This window comes from Hemiscyllium ocellatum, chromosome 16, assembly GCF_020745735.1.
Source record: "Hemiscyllium ocellatum isolate sHemOce1 chromosome 16, sHemOce1.pat.X.cur, whole genome shotgun sequence".
In the NCBI taxonomy this organism is placed as follows: domain Eukaryota; kingdom Metazoa; phylum Chordata; class Chondrichthyes; order Orectolobiformes; family Hemiscylliidae; genus Hemiscyllium; species Hemiscyllium ocellatum.
In genome coordinates, this window is record NC_083416.1 from 81283543 (window position 1) to 81303644 (window position 20102).

The 20102-nt window shown below is 40.1% G+C and overlaps 1 protein-coding gene across 1 annotated transcript in view; it reads right to left on the minus strand.

Annotated features, from left to right (window-relative positions):
• LOC132823514 (protein diaphanous homolog 1-like) overlaps positions 1–20102 on the minus strand; it is a 342084-nt gene that overhangs the window by 182639 nt on the left and 139343 nt on the right. The window contains exons 15-16 of the mRNA XM_060837454.1: positions 19281–19460; positions 1636–2142 (exon numbers count right to left, since the gene is read on the minus strand). Of these exons, the coding sequence (XP_060693437.1) occupies positions 1636–2142; positions 19281–19460 (687 nt within the window). The remainder of the gene's footprint in view (positions 1–1635; positions 2143–19280; positions 19461–20102) is intronic.

Below are 20102 nucleotides of genomic sequence, written 5' to 3' on the forward strand. Positions count from 1 at the left end.
TCAAGTCATCTCTTATCCTTCTTCGCTCCAATGAGAAAAACCCGAGCTCCCTCAACCTGTCTTCATAAGGCATGCCCTCCAGTCCAGGCAGCATCCTGGTAAATTTCCTTTGCACCCTCTTTAAAGCTTCCACATCCTTCCTATAATGAGACAACCAGAGCTGAACACATTATCCCAAGTGTGGTCTAACCAGGGCTCCACAGAACTGCAGCATAACCTCGTGGTTCTTAAACTCAATCCCCCTGCTAATGAAAGCCAACACACCATATGCCTTCTTGACAACCTCGGCAACTTTGAGCGATCGACGAATGTGCACGCCAAGATCCCTTTGTTCCTCCACACTGCCAAGAATCTTGCCTTCAACCCTGTATTCTACAATCAAATTCGACCTTCCAAAGTGAATCACTTCACAATTTTCCAACATAAACTCCATCTGCCACTTATCAGCCCAGTTTTGCATCTTGTCAATGTCCCATTGCAATCCACAACAACCCTCCACACTATCTACCACTCCGCCAACCTTCGTGTCACTGGCAAACTTACTAATCACCCTCCCACTTCCTCATCCAAGTCATTTGCAAAAGTCTCAAAGAGCAGAGGTCCAAAAATCGATCTCTGTGGAACACCACTGATCACCAAGCTCTAGGCTGAATGCTTTCCATCTACGGCTACCTTCTGTCTTCTATGGGCCAACCAATTCTGTATCCAGCCAACCAGACTTTCCTGTATCTCATGCCTCTTTACTTTCTGAATGAGTCCACCATGGGAACCATTTCAAATGCCTTGCTAAAATCCATGTACACCACATGCATTCCTCTACCTTCAATGTGTTTTGGCACATCCTCAAAGAATTCATTAAGATTTGTAAGGTATGACCTGCTCATCACGAAGCTATGCGGACTACCTCTAATCAAATTATGGTTTTCCATGTAATCATAAATCCTGTCTTTCAGAATCCTCTTCAATACTCTACTCCTAATCCTAAGAATTACAGACATGAGACTGACTGGTCTGAAATTCCTAGGATTAACCTATTCCCTTTCCTGAACAAGAGAATAACATTCGTCAACCACCAATCATCTGGCACTACTCCTGTGGACAGTGAAAATGCAAAGCTCATCACCAAAGGCGCATCAACCTCTTCCCCCGCTTCCTGTAGTAACCTAGGGTATATCCAGTCTGGCCCAGGGGATTTATCTATCCTTATGATTTTCAAAATTTTCAGCACATCCTCCTTCTTAACATCAACCTATTCAAGCATTTCAGCCTGTTTCATGCTATCCTCAGAAACATCAAGATCCCTCTCACTAGGAAATACTGAAGCGAAGTATTCATTGCAAGATAATACTAAGCTACATGACGTTTTGTATAATATAATGGAAGACAGCCAAAAAGCAGTGAACACAGTATAATTTAGCATTAAAGTTGAGCAAAATCTCAAACCACAGCAGCATTGTAATTATACTATGCTTGCAATGACTGTGAAATGAATATTTGTGGAAGTTTTGAAGTCAAATATTGAAATAAAAATTACAACTTATATATACTACTTGTAAATTACTCAAAGCAACTGCAACCCACAAATAAATATACTGCTTCAACTTTAAACAAAATTACTGGAAAATATTCACTTACTTTTGGCCAATTAGGCCTTTTGAGTTGAACTTCTGGCTTGTACTCTTTTTTCGATGTCAGTCCAAATGGTAAACTGGGGGCAGCTGGAGCAAAAGGAGCACCAAGCATCCCAGGTGGTGGAGGTGGCATTCTGGAAAACCCAGGAGGTGGAGGTGGTGGAGGTGGGCCACCTTGTCCTGGTAGCGGAGGTGGTGGAGGTGGGCCACCTTGTCCTGGTAGCGGAGGTGGAGGCGGAGGTGGAGGTGGGCCACCTTGTCCTGGTAGTGGAGGTGGAGGCGGAGGTGGAGGTGGCCCGATGTGTCCTGGTAGCGGAGGTGGAGGCGGAGGTGGAGGTGGCCCGGTGTGTCCCGGTAGTGGAGGTGCAGGAGGAATTCCTGGTTGGCCTGGTAGTGGAGGTGCTGCTGGGGGTAATGGCCTGTTAATCTGATCTGGTTGTGGCGGCAACACTTTTGGAATGTTGGCCAACTTTGTCTTTGTATCTTCCAAGTTCTTAGATAATTGTGTGTTCTGCCGCAAAAATAAGATATTATGAACATAGTAAGCTCATTGGGTCACAGAATCAAATAATTATTGCATAGTTTTCACAAAAGACATTAATCTTAGGAAATATGTCACGCTTCAATTCTAAGAAACATAAATCAATATTTCCAAAGTGCTATTATTACAGTGCTATTAACAGGTCTAATTGTCCATTTCACAGTAACAAGTAGGGCCAAAGTAGAAAGCATCTGCAATGAGATAATATCATGAAAGCCTGGGAACACATTTTTTTTTTGCAGGAGACAAAATACCTTCAGTTAAAATAACCAAATAGAAAATGTTGACATGTCATTAAAGTCAGAGTACTGAACTATGCAACAGATTTTGATCATTAAAGTGAAAGGTCTACTAGATCTTTGAGGGAATCATCTTACTAACAACTGAAATTTAAATGAAGACAAGAATAAACCTGGAGGGAGAAAAGTAAGCATTCTGTTGCACACATTCCATATCTCACTGAGACGTACAATCACATCACTTCTGAAGGCCTTGTACATGTACTCAAAGACAATCACAGATGCTGCTATTAGACAGAAACCTTCACCAATTTGTACATTAATCTGATAGCTACTTCTTCAGCAGACTTATTTTTAAACTTGCTCAATATTTTAAGTGAAGCTGCAGTAGTAACTTTATATAAGAATGGCAAAACAGGGTTGCTTTGTGGCACAAGTGAGCCAGGCTCCACCAATTCAGAGATCAGCCAGGAAGAAATTTTGCAATAGGGATCCCTCCTTTCAGTTTGAGTACACAATAGGCCTACCTGGAAAACTTGATACATAGGACACTTAGCTGGAAAAGTTAAAAATCTAGTGAATTATCAGTTTATCTTAATAAGCAAAATTGCAGACAGGTGGGCAGCATTTCCACTTGTGATGATAACTGTGATTTATATTGTCGCAAATATATTTATAGGAAAAAGCAGTCCTGGGCTGAAGACCGTAGGTTAGAGAAAAAGCAAGTTCATGGAACAAACTGGATCGGTCTTCCAAGAGTTAGGACAGACAATAATAGACTCCCTCTATGATATATGATCCTGAGGTATTAAACTGTGATTAAATAGCTTCTCAAATCAGACAGATTCCAAGATCTCTAATATTCCCTCTTTGCTTCTAGGGCACCAAGTTGTACATCTCAAAGCAAACCCTCAAAGTCAAGAATTTCAGCACGGAATGTGATTTGGATGAGATAGGCTCTTCAGTGAGACTCATGCAGAGAGTAAGCAGACACCTCCAGTTTAAAGACAAAAAACACAGCCCAATCACGAACCAGATGCTCAATATTCTGTCAGCATCCCAGAGTCTCTCTCATGAAGCACTTACTTTGTTTGATTATCAAATGAAAATAGTCTCAAATGCTCCACCTGCAAATTTTTTGAACTTCTTCATCAACACATGCAAACATTAGATCAAACATAAGCCTACTTTGTAAACAGCTTTAGTGCCAAAAATATGAACTCAGAACTTGGATGTTCTTGTGCATGAGTCACATTAGTTGAAGAGTAGACAAAGTCAGTAAGCAAAATGTTATAAGGTAATAACACTGGAGGCAGATCAGAGAAGGTTCACTAGATTAATTCCAGAAATGAAAAGCTTGTCTTATGAGAGATTGAACAGTTTAAGACCAAACTCTCGGAAGTATAGAAGGATGAGAGATCTAACTGAGGTATAAAAGATGCAAAAGGGAATTGACAAAGTCAGTGTGGAGTGGATTTCCTTTTGAGGGGCAATCTAGAATGACAGGTCACAGATTCAGGATAAGACGTAACAGATTTAAAATGGAGATTAGGAGGAATTACTTCATCCAAAGGGTCGTGAATCTGTGGAATTCTCGACCCCAAAGCATGGAGGATACTAGGACACAATAAATTGAAGGAGACAGACAGATTTTCAACGAATACCAGGCTGAAGGATTATGAGAAGTAGGCAGGAAAAGTGAAGCTGTAGCCCAGATGAGAGCAACCATGATGTTAAATAATACAGCAGGTTCGAGGACTGAATTGTCTACTCCTGCTCCTAGTTCTTTTAATTTACTTAAATCTGAGCTGAGTAGATATTTCTTTACTCAGAGGATATTTAATTTACCAACGCCAAAGACAAAGGATGATTAGTTGATGAATAAATGAAATACAAGCAGGGATAAAACAATTGGTCCATCAAGTAAGACTCCATTGTTAAGAATGATTTAACTGCGGCCATAATTTCATTTGCTTGCCTGTCTTCCACAACCCCAGACTTTTGACACCACTTTCCAAATTCTACCAGCTAGACAATGGCAGATGCTGCTTGGGACACAATCACTTGCAAGTTCTCCTTCAAGACATATAACACCTTGATTCAAAACTGCACTGCTATTGTTTTACTATTACTGTTCAAGGAAGACATTCATCACTTATTATCTCTAGGGAAGTTAGGGATAGACAAAAGTGCTGACTTGCCAACATCGACGAATGAATAAAAAATGTCAATGACCGACAATCACTTTCACTGTGGAAATGAATCCAAACAGTAATGACAATAAGAAAATTATCATCTGCATTTTAAAAGGGATAGCCCTTATTTTTTAAGTAGCAGTTTTAAAGAACTGTAAACTAGTTCTAGGTTGCCCACGAAAGGAAACATCTTCTTAGCATCAACTCTGTCAAGGTGCTTCAGAAACTTATGTTGCAAGAAGACCAGATCTTATTCTTCTAAACCCCCATGACCATGTGCTCAGCTTGCTTAGCCTTTTCCTATTAGGCAATCACTTCAACCTAGGAATCAACCACATGAACCTTTTCCGAATTAGTTCCAATGCAGCAATACCACTCCTTAATTCAAGGCACCAGATTGATGCACAGTACTCCAGGTGTAGTAACACCCAATAACCTGTTCAGCTACAACAAGACATCCCTCCTTTTACAGGTCCTCTCCTTTAGAATAAAAGGACAACATTCAATTTGTCTTCCTATTTGAAGAACACAACTGAAGGAGGAAGGAAAATTTGAAGGAGGCATAAAGTCTTTGGGTTAAAGCGGAGACAGTGCAAAAAGTCTTAATTTCAACACATGCAATAAGGATGAAGATGGTGTGCTCAGCAACAGTAAATATTGTGTCATGACTAAATTCGACTTGAGAGAATGTCACCTTACTAACATCAGAGCAGCAGAGAAAATCAAAAGTTAAATTGCTCATGAATTTTTTTTCACAGCAGTTTGAACAGAATTGTGACTCAATTGACACAAAGTGCAAGACCATTTTTAAACAGTGGTTCTAGCAGGATACACAACCTCTTCTAATCTAAGTTATTGTTGCTGATTCCTCTTTGTGAGGCAAAAAGTAATTTCTTGCTCCAAGTAACTGTGAGAAAGAGCAATCACTAAGTTTGGAACTCTGGTCAACAAGACTGCATCATACATCTTAGCACAATTAAAAGCAGCTCGCAAATGAGTCACTGTAGTCAGAAGACATGAAATTGGCTGCAGCGACCATCTAACACAGTGAAACAAAGAACTGAAACAACGTTCAAGGACTATGGCATGTACATAGAAATGGGGAAATCAGCACAGTGGAAAAAAAAGTAAATCGCTCCACTAGTTTCTTCAAGCAGTTCATGAAACAGCTTCTGTAATGAAAGCCTCTGATAGCCTCCAGCTCATATTGATAACATTTCTGTGTGGACATCAATATATAACTCAAAGGACATACAATGCACCAGCACTGGGGCATGGTAATTCAAGTAGATAGTCGAGGCGGAGTCAAAACTGCATTAAACTGAAATAAAATACTGAAGTTAAAATCAAGGGTTAATCCAACATTCCTGAAAAGCAGATGGAAAAATACATTTTACCTAGCCTGAATGCACGACCTTTATTTATATTACATTTCATGGCACAATGTTGCATCAGTATCTTAACTGCTAGTTTGGAGAATTGCGTGCATAGATTCTTTTTGGGTCTGGACTGCAATAAAGTTTTCCTTTATGATTTTGCAAGAAATCTTAGGTTAAAATGCAACTTTGAACTGAAATACCACTATAGTAGCACATATACATACCCTAAAAGAGGGTACTAAAATGCATTAGATGGGTACTTTTTTATTTGAAAAGTGATCAGCACCCTGGCAAATTGCATAACAAGGATTGCTGACATTGCTTTAAAGCAGTTGATGGTGGCGGGTGAGAGGGGAATAAGGAGTGGACGAGGTGTTAGCTGATGGGAACTTTAAAAATCAAGAAAAAATGAGAATACTGATGTGCAGGCTATGATTTGGCATATGGTAATAGAAATGTGACAGGAGTAGAAAGAAAATACTGAAGAGTGCAACAGAAATTAGAACCAGAATAAGTAACAATGCCAGAAAGTCAAAGCTTAAGGCTCTTTATCTGAATGCACACAGCATTTGAAATAAGACAGAGGAGTTGATGGCCCAAATACAAATGAATAAGTATAACTTGACAGCTCTTACAGAGATGTGGTTGCAAAGTGACTTGGACTGGGAACTCAATATGGGATAAATTGGATGCTCTGGAAAAATACGCAAAAAGGAAAAGCTGGTGGAGCAGTGTTGCTAATAAAGGAAGGCATGGTGAGGAGTAATATAGCTGCAATATACAATGATATGGAGTTAGTTTGGTGGAAGTGAGGAAAAGCAAGGGAAGGAAGTCATGGGTGGGAGTCATCCATAGCGTTGCCTCATTGTAGGTTGAAGTACAAATCTGGAAATAACAGGTATGCAAGGGCACAAAAACTGTTATGGACTTTATAAAATATTTGTCGTCTGGATAAATTAGATGGACAACAGTGACATGGAAAATGAATTTTTGTAGACTGAATCAGAGATTACTTCGGAGAATGGCATATTACACAATTGATCCTGGAACAAGCTATTTATCTAACAATTCCTGATGAGGGGCTTATGCCTGAAACGTCAATTCTCCTGCTCCTTGACTGCTGCCTCACCTGCTTTGCTTTTCCAGCACCACACTCTCGACTCTGATCTCCAGCATCTGTAATCCTCACTTTCTCCTATTTATCTACTAAAGTGTGATGAAGTAAGATAAATAAAAATCTTGTAGGCAAAAATTCTCTAGGGGATCGTGATCATTGCATGATAGAATTTCAAGTTCAGTTTGAAGAGATTAACACGGGAGTCAAACTAGTGCCATCAAATTAAATAAGAGCAATTGAAAAAGTATGAACAAAAGGTTGGCTAAGCAGGCTGGGTAATGCTAAGAATAAAAACTGAACGGCAAATGCTGCCAATTAGAAATAAGAACAGAAGTAAAAGCTCAGCAGGACTGGCAGCATCTGTGAAGAGAAATCAGAGTTAATGCTTTGGGACTGGTGACCCTTCCTCAGAACTCAGACTGCTATTCACGGATGCTGCCAGACCTGCTGAGTTTTCTAAGATTAAGAATAAGATCAACAGATGGACAATGGCAGACATTTAAACAAACATTTCATAACGGTCAGCAAAACATCATTCTGGACGAAGCACAGGAGTCCATGAGAAGGGTGAACCAACCATGGTTAACTAAGGCAAAGTAAGGAGAGTAGCCAATCCACAAGGCAGGCACATAAAACAGCTAAAACTAGTGGCAGGCTAAAGGATAGATAATTTGTTTTAGCAACAGCAGTAGATGACTAAATTGTTGATAAAATTGTTGTTAACTGTGAAAATAAATTAGAAAGAAAGCTTCTATAAGTATTTATGATGAAAGAGTAGCTAATGTGAGCATGGGACTGGAGAATTGATAGCAGAACAGGGAAATGACAAATAATTGAAATCATTATTTTCCATCAGTCTTTACATTAGAGGACACTGTAAACATCCAAAAGGTATCAAATAAGCACCGTGCTAATGGCAGGAAAGATTTTGTGACAGTCTCTACCACGATGAACAAAATAATGGGACTGAAGGCAGACAAGGCCCCAGGACCTGATGGCTTGCATCCAAAGGTAGTACTGAAGAAATAGTGGAGGCATGCATCAAAACATTGAAGAATTCACTGGAATCCAGGAGAGTTCCAGTGGATTGGAAACTGCTAATGGGATGCCCACATTCAAGATGGAAGGGAGACAGAAAGCAGGAAACTGTAGGCCAATCAGCTGAACATCTGTCATTGGAAAAATGCTGAAGTCCACTACTAAGGAAGAAACAGCATGATTATTCAAAAAAACTTAAAGCAATCAAACAGAGTCAATATGGTTTTGTGAAATAGAAATTGCGTATGAAAAATTGCTAGAATTCCTTGAGGATGTATCAAGCAGAGTTGATAAAAAGGAAGTATTGCCTTTGGATGTCCAGAAGGCATTCAATAATACATAATGCTACATAAAAGTTTATTGCACAACATAGGATCCCATGGTACGAAGGGTAATGGACTGAGGATTGGTTAACATAGAAAACAAACCGCTGGCTTAATGGGACTTGTTCAGATGGGAAAGATACAACTGGGGAATGCCACAAGGGTCAATCCTAGTGTCTCAGTTATTTCTGATCTCTGCTAATGGCTTGGAGGATGGAGCTGAGCATAATATGGAAAACTTTGCTGAAGATACAAAAACAGGTGGGAGTAGATATTGTGATGAAAAATTTAAAAATCTACAATATACACATAGACAGATTGGATGAGTTACGAAAAATGGTAGATGAAGATTAATGTAGCAAGTGGAGTTCTGTAAAATATCAAGCCCTGGAAAGGAGTTGATGTTATCGCCATAGTAGCTGCCTTTTTGTGCTGTGATCTTTAGATTTGATAAAAATGGACAAGGGCAATATGCGAAAGGATTAACAAATATAAAATATATTATAATTACAGTATTGACTTTGCTCATCTATGGATGCAGCAGTTGAGACATTGCAACAGTTTACCACAGAATACGGATTCAGCATAAGACAGTAATCATTTAAAATGGAGGAGATGACGAGAAATTTCATTACTTAAAAAGGACTGTGAATAGAGTCATAGAGATGTACAGCATGGAAACAGACCCTTCAGTCCAACCTATCCATGCCAACCAGATATCCCAACCCAATCCAGTCCCACCTGCCAGCACCCAGCCCACATCCCTCCAAACCCTTCCTATTCATATTCCCATCCAAATGCCTCTTAAATGTTGCAATTGTACTAGCCTCCACCACTTCCTCTGGCAGTTCATTCCATACCCATACCACCCGGTGTGTGAAAATGTTGCCTCGTAGGTTTCTTTTATAGCTTTCCCCTCTCACCCTAACCCTATGCCCTCGAGTTCTGGACTCCCCAATCCCAGGGAAAAGACTTTGCCTATTTACCGTATCCATGCCCCTCATAACTTTGTAAACCTCGATAAGGTCACCCCTCAGCCTCCTACGCTCCAGGGAAAACAGTCCCAACCTGTTCAGCCTCACCCTGTAGCTCAAATCCTCCAACCCTGGCAACATCCTTGTAAATCTTTTCTGAACCCTTTCAGGTTTCACAACATTTTTCCGATAGGAAGACCAGAACTGCATGCAATATTCCGACAGTGGCCTAACCAATGTCCTGCACAACCGCAACATGACCTCCCAACTCCTGTACTCAATACTCCGACCAACAAAGGAAAACATACCAAATGCCTTCTTCACTAACCTATCTACCTGCAACTCCACTTTCAAGGAGCTATGAACTTGCACTCCAAGGTCTCTTTGTTTAACACTACTCCCTAGGACCTTACCATTAAGTGTATAAGTCCTGCTAAGATTTGCTTTCCCAAAACGCAGCACCTCGCATTTATCTGAATTAAACTCCATCTGCCACTTCTCAGCCCATTGGTCCATCTGATCACGATTTTATTGTAATCTGAGGTAACCCTCTTTGCTGTCCACTAGCCACCAATTTTGGTGCCATCTGTAAACTTACTAACTGTACCTTTTATGCTCGCATCCAAATCATTTATGTAAATGACAAAAAGTAGAGGATCCAGCACTGATCCTTGTGGCACTCCACTGGTCACAGGCCTCCAGTCTGAAAAACAACCCTCTCCCACCACCCTCTGTCTTGTATCTTTGAGCCAGACCTGTATCCAAATGGCTAGTTCTCCCTGTATTCCATGAGATCTAACCTTGCTAATCAGTCTCCCGTGGGGAACCTTGTCGAACGCCTTACTGAAGACTACATAGACCACATCTACCGCTCTGCCCTCATCAATCCTCTTTGTTACTTCTATCTTTGGATTTTTCTTCCTAAATAGTCATAAATGATTTGATATATTAGAATCAGGAATGCAGAGATATGGGAAGTGGGCAGGGGAAAGTGCCATTAAAGTCAATGATCTGTCATAACTGGACGAAAGCAGTTATATGATTTCTTCCTGTCTTAATTTCTTACATTTGTAATATCCTACATTGACAACTGCTGCTATGTCACCTCGACAGGAATAATTCTTTGCACCAGGTAGAAATGAAAGCTGATAAGAATAGAAGTTGCTGAAAAAGCTCAGCAGGTCTTGCAGCATCTGTGAAGAGAAATCAAAGTTCACGTTTCGGGTCCGGTGACCTCAGACCTGAGGAAAGCTGAATATGTTTTTTGGCAAGTTTATTTTTAATTACAAAGAATGCATCTTTCTGACTTCATAGTTGTTGTGAAAATCAAGATTTTACTTTCCACAAATTTAGCTGTGATTCGTGGATTTTAGCTCCACCAAATCAGTGAATTTTGGAATTCCTACCTTTCTGAATTTATCCTCCCTCCCACAATGCAAAGGCCTTTAAAACCAAATCCAAACAATTAATCTGATTGCTTTTCACCTTTCTTCCTCTTTCAATTTGATTCTTGCTCTCCCCTTTCACTCGTACAAACTGCCTCTCATTTTATATTAATTTTGTTTCTACATGGCCTGAAAAATATAGGGCAAAGACCAGGTTCTTTTGGAGAATAAAGGATACACGAACATCAACTATCCACAAAACAACATGACCTTCTCTCACTAGTATCAGTACATACAGATAAGGAAGGGCACCACTTCCACTGGGACAACACATCCTTCCTAGGACAAGCCAAACAGAGACACGCACGAGAATTTCTAGAAGCATGACATTCCAACCAGTACTCTATCAACAAACCCATTGACTTGGGCCCCATTTACCACGCTGAGAGAAAAAAATAGGAAGTGACATCACCAGCCCAAAGAAACCCAAACATATAAATAGAAAGCAGGAGACATTAGCAGTACTTCATCCAGAGGATCACTGAAGATGTTGCCGAGTATGGTGACAAAACATCTGAAGATGAACCTTCCAGCTCAGTGAGCAAACCTACATCCAGAACTTCAACCTGAGCTACAAATCTTCTCAAAACTAGAACATTAGAGTCATACAGCACAGAAATGGGCCCCTCCATTCAACTTGCCCATTCCAATCAGGTTTCCTAAATTGACCAGTCCCATTTAACTGCTCTTAGACATTTCCCTAAAAACTGTTCCAGTCCATGTATCTGTCCAAATGTCTTTTAAATGTTTTAACTGTACCCACCTCTACCACTTCCTCTGGCAGCTCATTCCATATATGCACTAGCCTATGTGAAAAAGTCAGCTTTCATGTCCCTTTTAAATCTTTCCCCTTTCATTTTAAACCTATACACTCCAGTTTTGGACTCCCTTACCCTGGGTAAAAAAAAGGCTTGATTAGGAGTAGTCAGCATTGCTTTGTGAGTGGGAAATCATGCCTCAAAAATTTGTTACTGTCCTTTGATGAAGTGGCCATGAAGGTTGACGAGGGCAGGGTGGTAAACAGTCGTTATGGATTTCAGTTAGGCTTGTGATAAGGTTCCACATGGTAGGCAGCTCTGGAAGGTTAGATTGCATGAAATCTAACGGGATCTGGAAAACTGAATACATAATTGGCTTGATGGTGGAAAGTAGCAGGTAACAGTGGAAGGTTGCTTGTCAGATTGGAGGCCTGTGACTAGTGGAGTGCCTCAGGGGTCAGTGTTGGGCCCATTGCTGTTTGTTATCTGTATCAATGATGTGGATGAGAATGCACAAGACATGATTAGTAAGTTTGCTGATGACACTAAAATAGGCAATACCATGGATAATGTAGAAGGTTAATCAGAAATTGCAGCAGGACCTTGACCAGCTGGGGAAGTGGGCCAAGAAATGGCAAATGAAGCCTAATATAGATAAAGTTTTGTAAAGTCAAATCAAAGTGGAGTTTCATAGTGAATGGTAGGGCCTGAAGGAGTGTACTGGAACACAGGCATCTTGGGAGTTCAAGTTCACAGTTCTCTGAAAGTGGAGTCGCAGGTGGACAGGGCAGTGAATGCGGTTTTTGGCACACTGGCCTTCATCAGGTAGGGCATAGAGCATAGAGGTTGGAAGCTTATGTTGCAGTTATGCAGGATGTTGGTGAGGCTGCACTTGGGGTATTGTGTACAGTTATGGTCACCTTGTTATAGGAAGGATGTCATTAAATTGGAAAGAGTGCAGAAAATTTTACAAGGATGTTGCCTGGACTCAATGGTCTGAGTCATAGGGAGAGGTTGGACAAACTAAGCCTTTTTACTTTAGAGTGTAGGAGACTGAGGGGGGAATCCTATAGAGGGGAATTTTATAAGAAGCATGGATAGGGTGAATGCACTCAGTCTTTTTCCCAAGGTGCAGAATCAAGGACTACAGGGCAACAGTTTATGGGAAAGAATAAAAGAGATCCTAAAGGGCAACTTTTTTTACACAGAGGGTAGTATGCATATGAAATGAGCTGTTAGCAGAAGTAAAAAATGAGGTCTGCAGATGCTGGAGATCACAGCTGCAAATGTGTTGCTGGTCAAAGCACAGCAGGCCAGGCAGCATCTCAGGAATAGAGAATTCGACGTTTCGAGCATAAGCCCGATTCCTGATGAAGGGCTTATGCTCGAAATGTCGAATTCTCTATTCCTGAGATGCTGCCTGGCCTGCTGTGCTTTGACCAGCAACACATTTGCAGCTGTTAGCAGAAGTAGTTGAGGCGGGTACATTAGCAACATTTAAAAGTCATTTGGACAAATACATGGACAGTAAAGGATTAGAAGGGTATGGGCCAAGTGCAAGGAAATAGGGTTAGTGTGGACAGACATTTTGGTCAGCATGCACCCAGTTTGGGCCAAAGGGCCTGTCTCCATGCTATATGACTCTTTGATTCTATGAACTTGGTTATTCACTTTATCTACACCCCTCATGATTTTATAAACTTCCATAAGGTCACCCCTCAGCCTCCGACACTCTTAACGGTATAGCATCCCGACCTATCTAGTCTCTCCTTATAACTCAAACCCTCCAGTCATCCTTGTAAGTCTTTCTGCACCCTTACCAGTTTAATAACTTCCTCCCTATAGCAAGACCTGCAGAATTGCATGCAGTACTCCGAATGTGGCCTTACCAGCGTCTTACATGGCCATAACGTGACTTCCCAACTCCTATACGCAGCGCTCTGACTGATGAAGGCAAGCATGCCAAATGCCTTCTTTACCACCCTAACTATCTACATTAGACTCAAATATAGGCTTTTTAAAAAATATATTATCTGGATACTGCTTGTCTCTCCTCTCAGGTAAGAGAGAATTTTAATGAAGATGCAAGTCATTTACATTCCCAGGAACACAAATGCAATCAAGACTATCATTTTTTTACATCAGAAGCTTTGTCACATAAAAGCATGTTATCAGAGTTAGGATCTTCTCATTAATTTGAACATCAAGTGTTTCCAAATGATCTAACTGAAGAGATTTATTTATGATTGCCCATTATCATAGGGGCAGTCAGGTTTTTAAATGATCTCTTCCACAAGTCTACAAATCTTAGCACAATGGAATAGAGTACATAGATTCATCCCCAAGGCTGAATTTTCATGAGCCTTGTAATGCAAAACAGATGAAACAAACTTGTCCAAATATATGGATAGAATGTGACAGAATGGTGTCTTCATCCAACGGAGTTGCTTTGTGGAATGCATGGGGTTTGAGCAGAAGGTTTATGGAATCTAATCACAAAGGCATTCTTTTCTCTAGTCTGGTTCCACATTATTGCCTGGTTTATTACAATCCCTAAGTAGCAGGCTTGCTGGATGCTACAATGGTACAATAATAGCTAATTTGCAAAAGTTGGCCAGATGTCCTATGTTTGCTGCCCTGAATTTCAGCTGCTTGATGCAGACAGGAATGAAAAGGTCAAAGATGCAGCATATGGAAACTTCTCTTTAATAGCAGTGGAGAAAAGGGGAAGGAACACAACTTGGAAGCGTGACTTAGACGTGAACTCAGATTACTGATACAATAGACCTATTAATTCAACTTTATTAGGCAAACAATTGTTGAGCAGGTTCTTTCAAAACATCTCTTTTCAACTTTAACTTGATTAAAAGTTCCTGGGTCAAGTTCCTAAAATAAGTGCACTGACAAAACTGCAATATGCTTCTTCATGAAATTATAATTGTTTAAAATGATTAAAAATTCTGGGAAACCTTAAAATTCCTAATTTGCAGACTGCAGGGCTCAGAATTTGAATACCTAACATATGGCCTATTCCTGTTTATTTAAAGTAATTGCAAATTTTAAAAACGATGGTACGATGAATAATTTGAATGAAACAGCAATCTTATTTTGAATTAGATGACCTAAACTAAAAGTCATTTGTAATTAGAAAGGTCAACTTGATATTCCTGAAAAAAAAGTCCATCTCCAACAAACAGTTCCTTGAAATGAATTGGGTTTGAAACTGTGAAGTAGAAAGAAAAATGCATTGAAACATTTCTGGTAGCACTTATTCAGTACTAAAGACACAAAAAGCACTGTTCTTGATCAGTGAATAGAACAGCTGCTAAAGTAAACATTTAGTGGATAATAGTGTTGGTTCCATCTCTTTGAGCTTTTGCAACATTAGGAATCAGCTGCTCCAAAAACATCAGCAGTGAAGTACAAATTATAGCATCCGTCAATCACCAATGATACACAGAAAAAAAACCTTGTCTGTTTGATTCAATATAGCATACTATATAACTGTTCTCATTGAAATCAGAGCATTTCTTCACTAATCATGTTAAATCCACACAGATTGCTAACAATGGTCACGATGCACAGCAGATTTATGCTTCCCCCTTCATCAGTGGTGTCTTGAGAGGAAAGATCACATGCACAGAATAGGAAATAGCAGTAGAAACAGATGCAGCATTCTTGCTGCAGAAAAGGAAGCTGTTCAGTGGAAAAAAAGACAATCCCTTTACTTAGAGCAGCACATGGGATGCTTTAATTCAATACATAAACTCCTGGGAGATAGTCCCCCTACCCGTGCCAGGCTTGGAGTTTGGAATAGTAACTCATGCAAAGCAGATGAGGAAGTTTTCGGCTGTAAAGAATGGAAGTCCATTGAACTGGGGAGGGGGAGGAGACAGAAAAATGCTTTGTCAGAGCAGCTTCACTTCAGAATTTTGTGGGTTTCCAAAGACCTGAGTGGAACAGAAGACTGCACCGACTCAGTTCCTTAAATACCTACACAAACTATTAACACTATAATATTGGTCAGGATCACGAATCCACAAAGGCAGGTTATGGACTCAGAGGCCACTCTACTTGGTAGAACTCTTGAGACTTCGTACAAGTTAATTCGTGAAAGCTACAGTCCTGACAAAGCTTTCTACTAATGCAACAGAATTACTTTGTACTATTCTGCATTCCTAACTTCTACATTTTCTCAAAAAACACAATTGAAAAGAATCCCTACAGTACAGAAGGCTGGTCATTCGGCCCACTGAGTCCACACCGATCCTCTGAAGAGTGTCTTATTCAAACCCACCTCCTTATCCTATCCCTGTAACCCTGCATTTTGCATGGCTAATCCACCTGGCTTGTACATGACGTATCCTACCTGCCAATCTTCCTTCCCACCTATCCACTCCACCCTCCTCTCTGACCTATCACCTTCATCCTCAACCTCATTCACTTATTGTACTCTTTGCTACCTTCGACCCAGCCCCACCACCCTCTCATTTATCTCTCCACCCTGGAGGCTCCCTGCCTTCAGTCCTGATGAAGGGCTTTTGTCCAAAATGTTGATTTTCCTGCTCCTCGGATGCTGTCTGACCTGATTTGCTTTTCCAGCACCACTTTAACCTAGACTCTGATTTCCAGCATCAGCAGTCCTTACTTTTGCCTTGTTCATCTCTGGACATACAATGGCAATTTAGCATTGCCAATCCACCTAACTTGTACATCTTTGGACTGTGGGAGGAAACTGGAGCATCCAGAGGAAACCCAAGCCGACATGGGGAGAAGGTGCAAATTCCACACAGACAGGCACCCGAAGGTGGAATCAAACCCGGGTCCCTGGTGCTATGAGACAGCAGGGCTAACCACTAAGCCACCAAGTTTTGGCAGAGCTTTAAAATCTAAAAATATCAGGCATGTTTCCAAGTGCCAAATTGTAGACAAGTAAGAACTATGACAATACAGTATCCTGTGATGGAACTGGAACCTAAAAAGTACTAGTGCCACTTGCATCTGTTTCTAATTTTTATTCAGCTGCTGTTGCTACTTGTCACCTTCTTGCACAAAAGGCAATCCACTGAACAATTCAGCTGGTTGCCAGAAATTGTAAACCAGGTCTCCAACATATCCGAAACGGTGGCTTTTTAATATTTGCCTCAGAAAGAGTAAGGAATTCAAAGGAGATAGAGAAACCAGACTCAAAATGAATTCAAGGTGAACCACGACATATGGCCAACTGGTGAGCAGTGGAATATATTGTGTTCTTGGGGGGTGCGTTGGGTGGAGTTAAGGCCATCTGGCCTCTTGAGCCTGCTCAACCATCTAATATAGTCATAACTAAACTGTTTTCTGACTACCTCTGTTCAACCTCAACTCCTTCTTGATCAAAAATCTGTCCTCTCAATCTTGCATATGTTGAACGACTCAGCCTACAGTGCTGTCCATGTAAGAGCATTCCAAACACTGACTATTGTCAGTGAAGAACCTCTTCCTCATCTCTGTCTTAAATGGCAGGCCACCAATCTTTTAACTGGGTCCTCTGGTTCTATATTCCCTCATGAAGAGAAACATCCACTCTGCTGAATTAACTCACTCCATTAATGTTTTGTTCATCATTTTGAGTCAGGGCCACAAAATTAGAAAGGTCAGGTAGTGGTCATTCAGAACACACTTCTAGTGACAGAATGTAGAACAATCAAACTCATGTTGTTCCCTATTCTTTCTTCCTCACTTGACCTATAAAATATTGAATAGAAAACTGATTATAAAATGCAATTCACCAATACAGAAAGCTAGAGGTGTAACTCCAAGTTCAAACCTGAGAAAAAATTAGCAATGCTAAGAAAGGAATTACTTTATAAACCTGGAGAAGTTTCCAGCATCAAAAATCTGCAAGCTGATAACCTTAACTAACTCTCGGGGGCAGAGAACATTGCAAAGTAAGAAAAGCACATTACCCTTTGCAGAAATTATATACTTTAATTTGCTGGTGAGGTAATAAATGGGCTATAACTATTATCAGGAATCTCTCCTGGGTCCTTCATACCCAGGAGATGCACGAACAGACTGAATGAAAAACAAAGTACAAAATTCTATACTTGGGGTTGAGACATACACTTGAAATGTGAAAGACTGCAATTTCGCTACACTATTAATAGACAGCATTTCAATATAACTTAAGAAAAGTGTACTCTTGTCCCAGGCTGGTTAAATATTAGTCAGCTGTAAAGTGGGAACACAAGCCTTCAAATGCAATTTTACCATGTGTGGATTATTATTACTCAGTCTGTACATATACCACATCATTAAAATGAAGTGTGTTCGAGAGATCAAGTTTCTGCTATTTGAAGACTGGAAGAAATGCTCAGGACTTTCAATCTCCAATAGAAATAGAGACAGCCATTGTGAAATAGGCAAGCCATGGCCATTAACTCCTAACTGAACTCAGGTTACAAAATTAACAAAAAGGAAACAAAAGACAGCAGATGGTGAAAATCTGGCAAGAATGGACATGCTGGAAACTGACAATAGGTGAGGCTGCAACTGTGCAGGGATCAGCAAAGTTTTAGGCTTAATTACACTCAAAGCCAAATTAGGTTTTTGATAGCAGATTTGGACCTATACTGGAACTTAAATCGTCTCCATAGATGCTGCAGAGTTGGCTGGGTGTAATCATCATTTTCCACCTCCGTTTCCAATTAGAAAATGCTGAGCAGGCTACCTTTGACAGTAACACAACTGACAGGAAGCAAAGCATACTTATATTCTTGACAAACAAACATCTTTAGTGTGGATGCACGTGATTAAGTTTAAAATGCCATGGCTAAAATATTACTTAGGCAAGGAAAAAAATGTACAGTAATGCATAGGGCACCCAGTAGGCATTTCTTCACCAAGGTTATAATTTCTATTTGACTTTAGCAAAAAGAACACTGGATAGGAGAAAGGCTGTCAAACAAATTGTTGATCTTGTTTCCAAGCCAGTTGACTTTTACCATTCAGAGCTGGTCAGTATACAGTTCTGAACTATACTTTTTGACCAACAGCTGGGAAACGCATTGTTTTTGATGTTTCGTTCTTATTTTTTAACAAATGAACAAATTACAAATGTTAATTTGTGTGTCCTCACATTCACATAATTAATTGTTAATTGATCGATTTGAATGAGTAATATATAAACATGGGAATTGAAGGTGGCCGGTCAGCTTTCTCAGATCTTTCCTGTCATTCAAAGCCTGCGTTCACACTCCACCTAATCACCACTGTGCCCTGATGTCCATTCAGCTGTCTTTGCTTCATAGTCCAGATACTCATGCTCAGGAAAGGTCTATATTGCTGTCACTCTTCAAATCTTCAACTGGAGAAAGAATGGACCAAATTTCCATTACACTTCGTATGAAAAAAAAACTACCTCTTGATTTCACCCATACATGATCAGGCTTTAATACTAAGATGAGTAGCACCTCACATTGCTGCTTCTCTGCCCACCCCCACCCAATAGCGTTTCTCTGTATCCAACTTATTAAAACTCCTCATTTTAAGTACCTTGATTAAATCACCCCGTCAACCTTGTCTATATTTATGAGGAAAGCTGGTGAGGGATTGCAACTTCAGGGAGTTAACGTGCATTATAAATATTTTGAATGAATTACCTCATCCTTTAGTTGACTATTTTCATTCAACAGTTTCTTATTTTCAATCTCCACCTCTGTTTTACTCGTCTCTAGCACCTGTTGTTTTGCTTGAAGTTCAGAGAGCTTCACTTCAAAATCTGCTTCTTTCTTCCTTATTTCCACTTGTAGTTCATGCCGAGTGGTTAACTCTGAATCAAGCTGTTTCAAAACCAAAAATACTTATTACAGGCAGAATACAGCATTATACAGCACAGGAGGCCATTCAGCCAATGACATCGTGGCACCTCTTTGGTGAAACTATAAAATGAATTCAGTGCCATAGAAAGGGGTTAACACCAAAACATTATCACTCTTCAAGAAAGACGTCGATATAGTCTGTGGCTCAAGGGATGAAATGTTAATAGTTTTGTGGAGGATCATTATGAATGGCATAGCAGGCTTGACGATGCTGAATGACCTATTCCTGCTCCTATCACTCAAATCAACTTCTGTATCCACATTGCAGTTTATAAAAATTAATAAGGAAAATTATATGGAATGGGCACACTGAATGGGAAGAGAATTAGGACAAATTTGTGGGGGAGCTACATAACCATCAGTCAGCATATGGAACTGATCACTATTGAACAAAAGATTTATGAGCAATTACTCAAACCTGTTAATATAATGACTGACATATCTTTAGCACTGTTAATACTCCTGTGAAATGCCTTGGGAAATTACTAAACAAATTGAAACAGCAAGTCATAGAAGAGGATATTACATGAAGTATCAGAATCTTGGCCAAACAGGTAGACCTTAAGGGAGTATAAAGGAGGGAAGTGAAGTAAAAAGATAGTG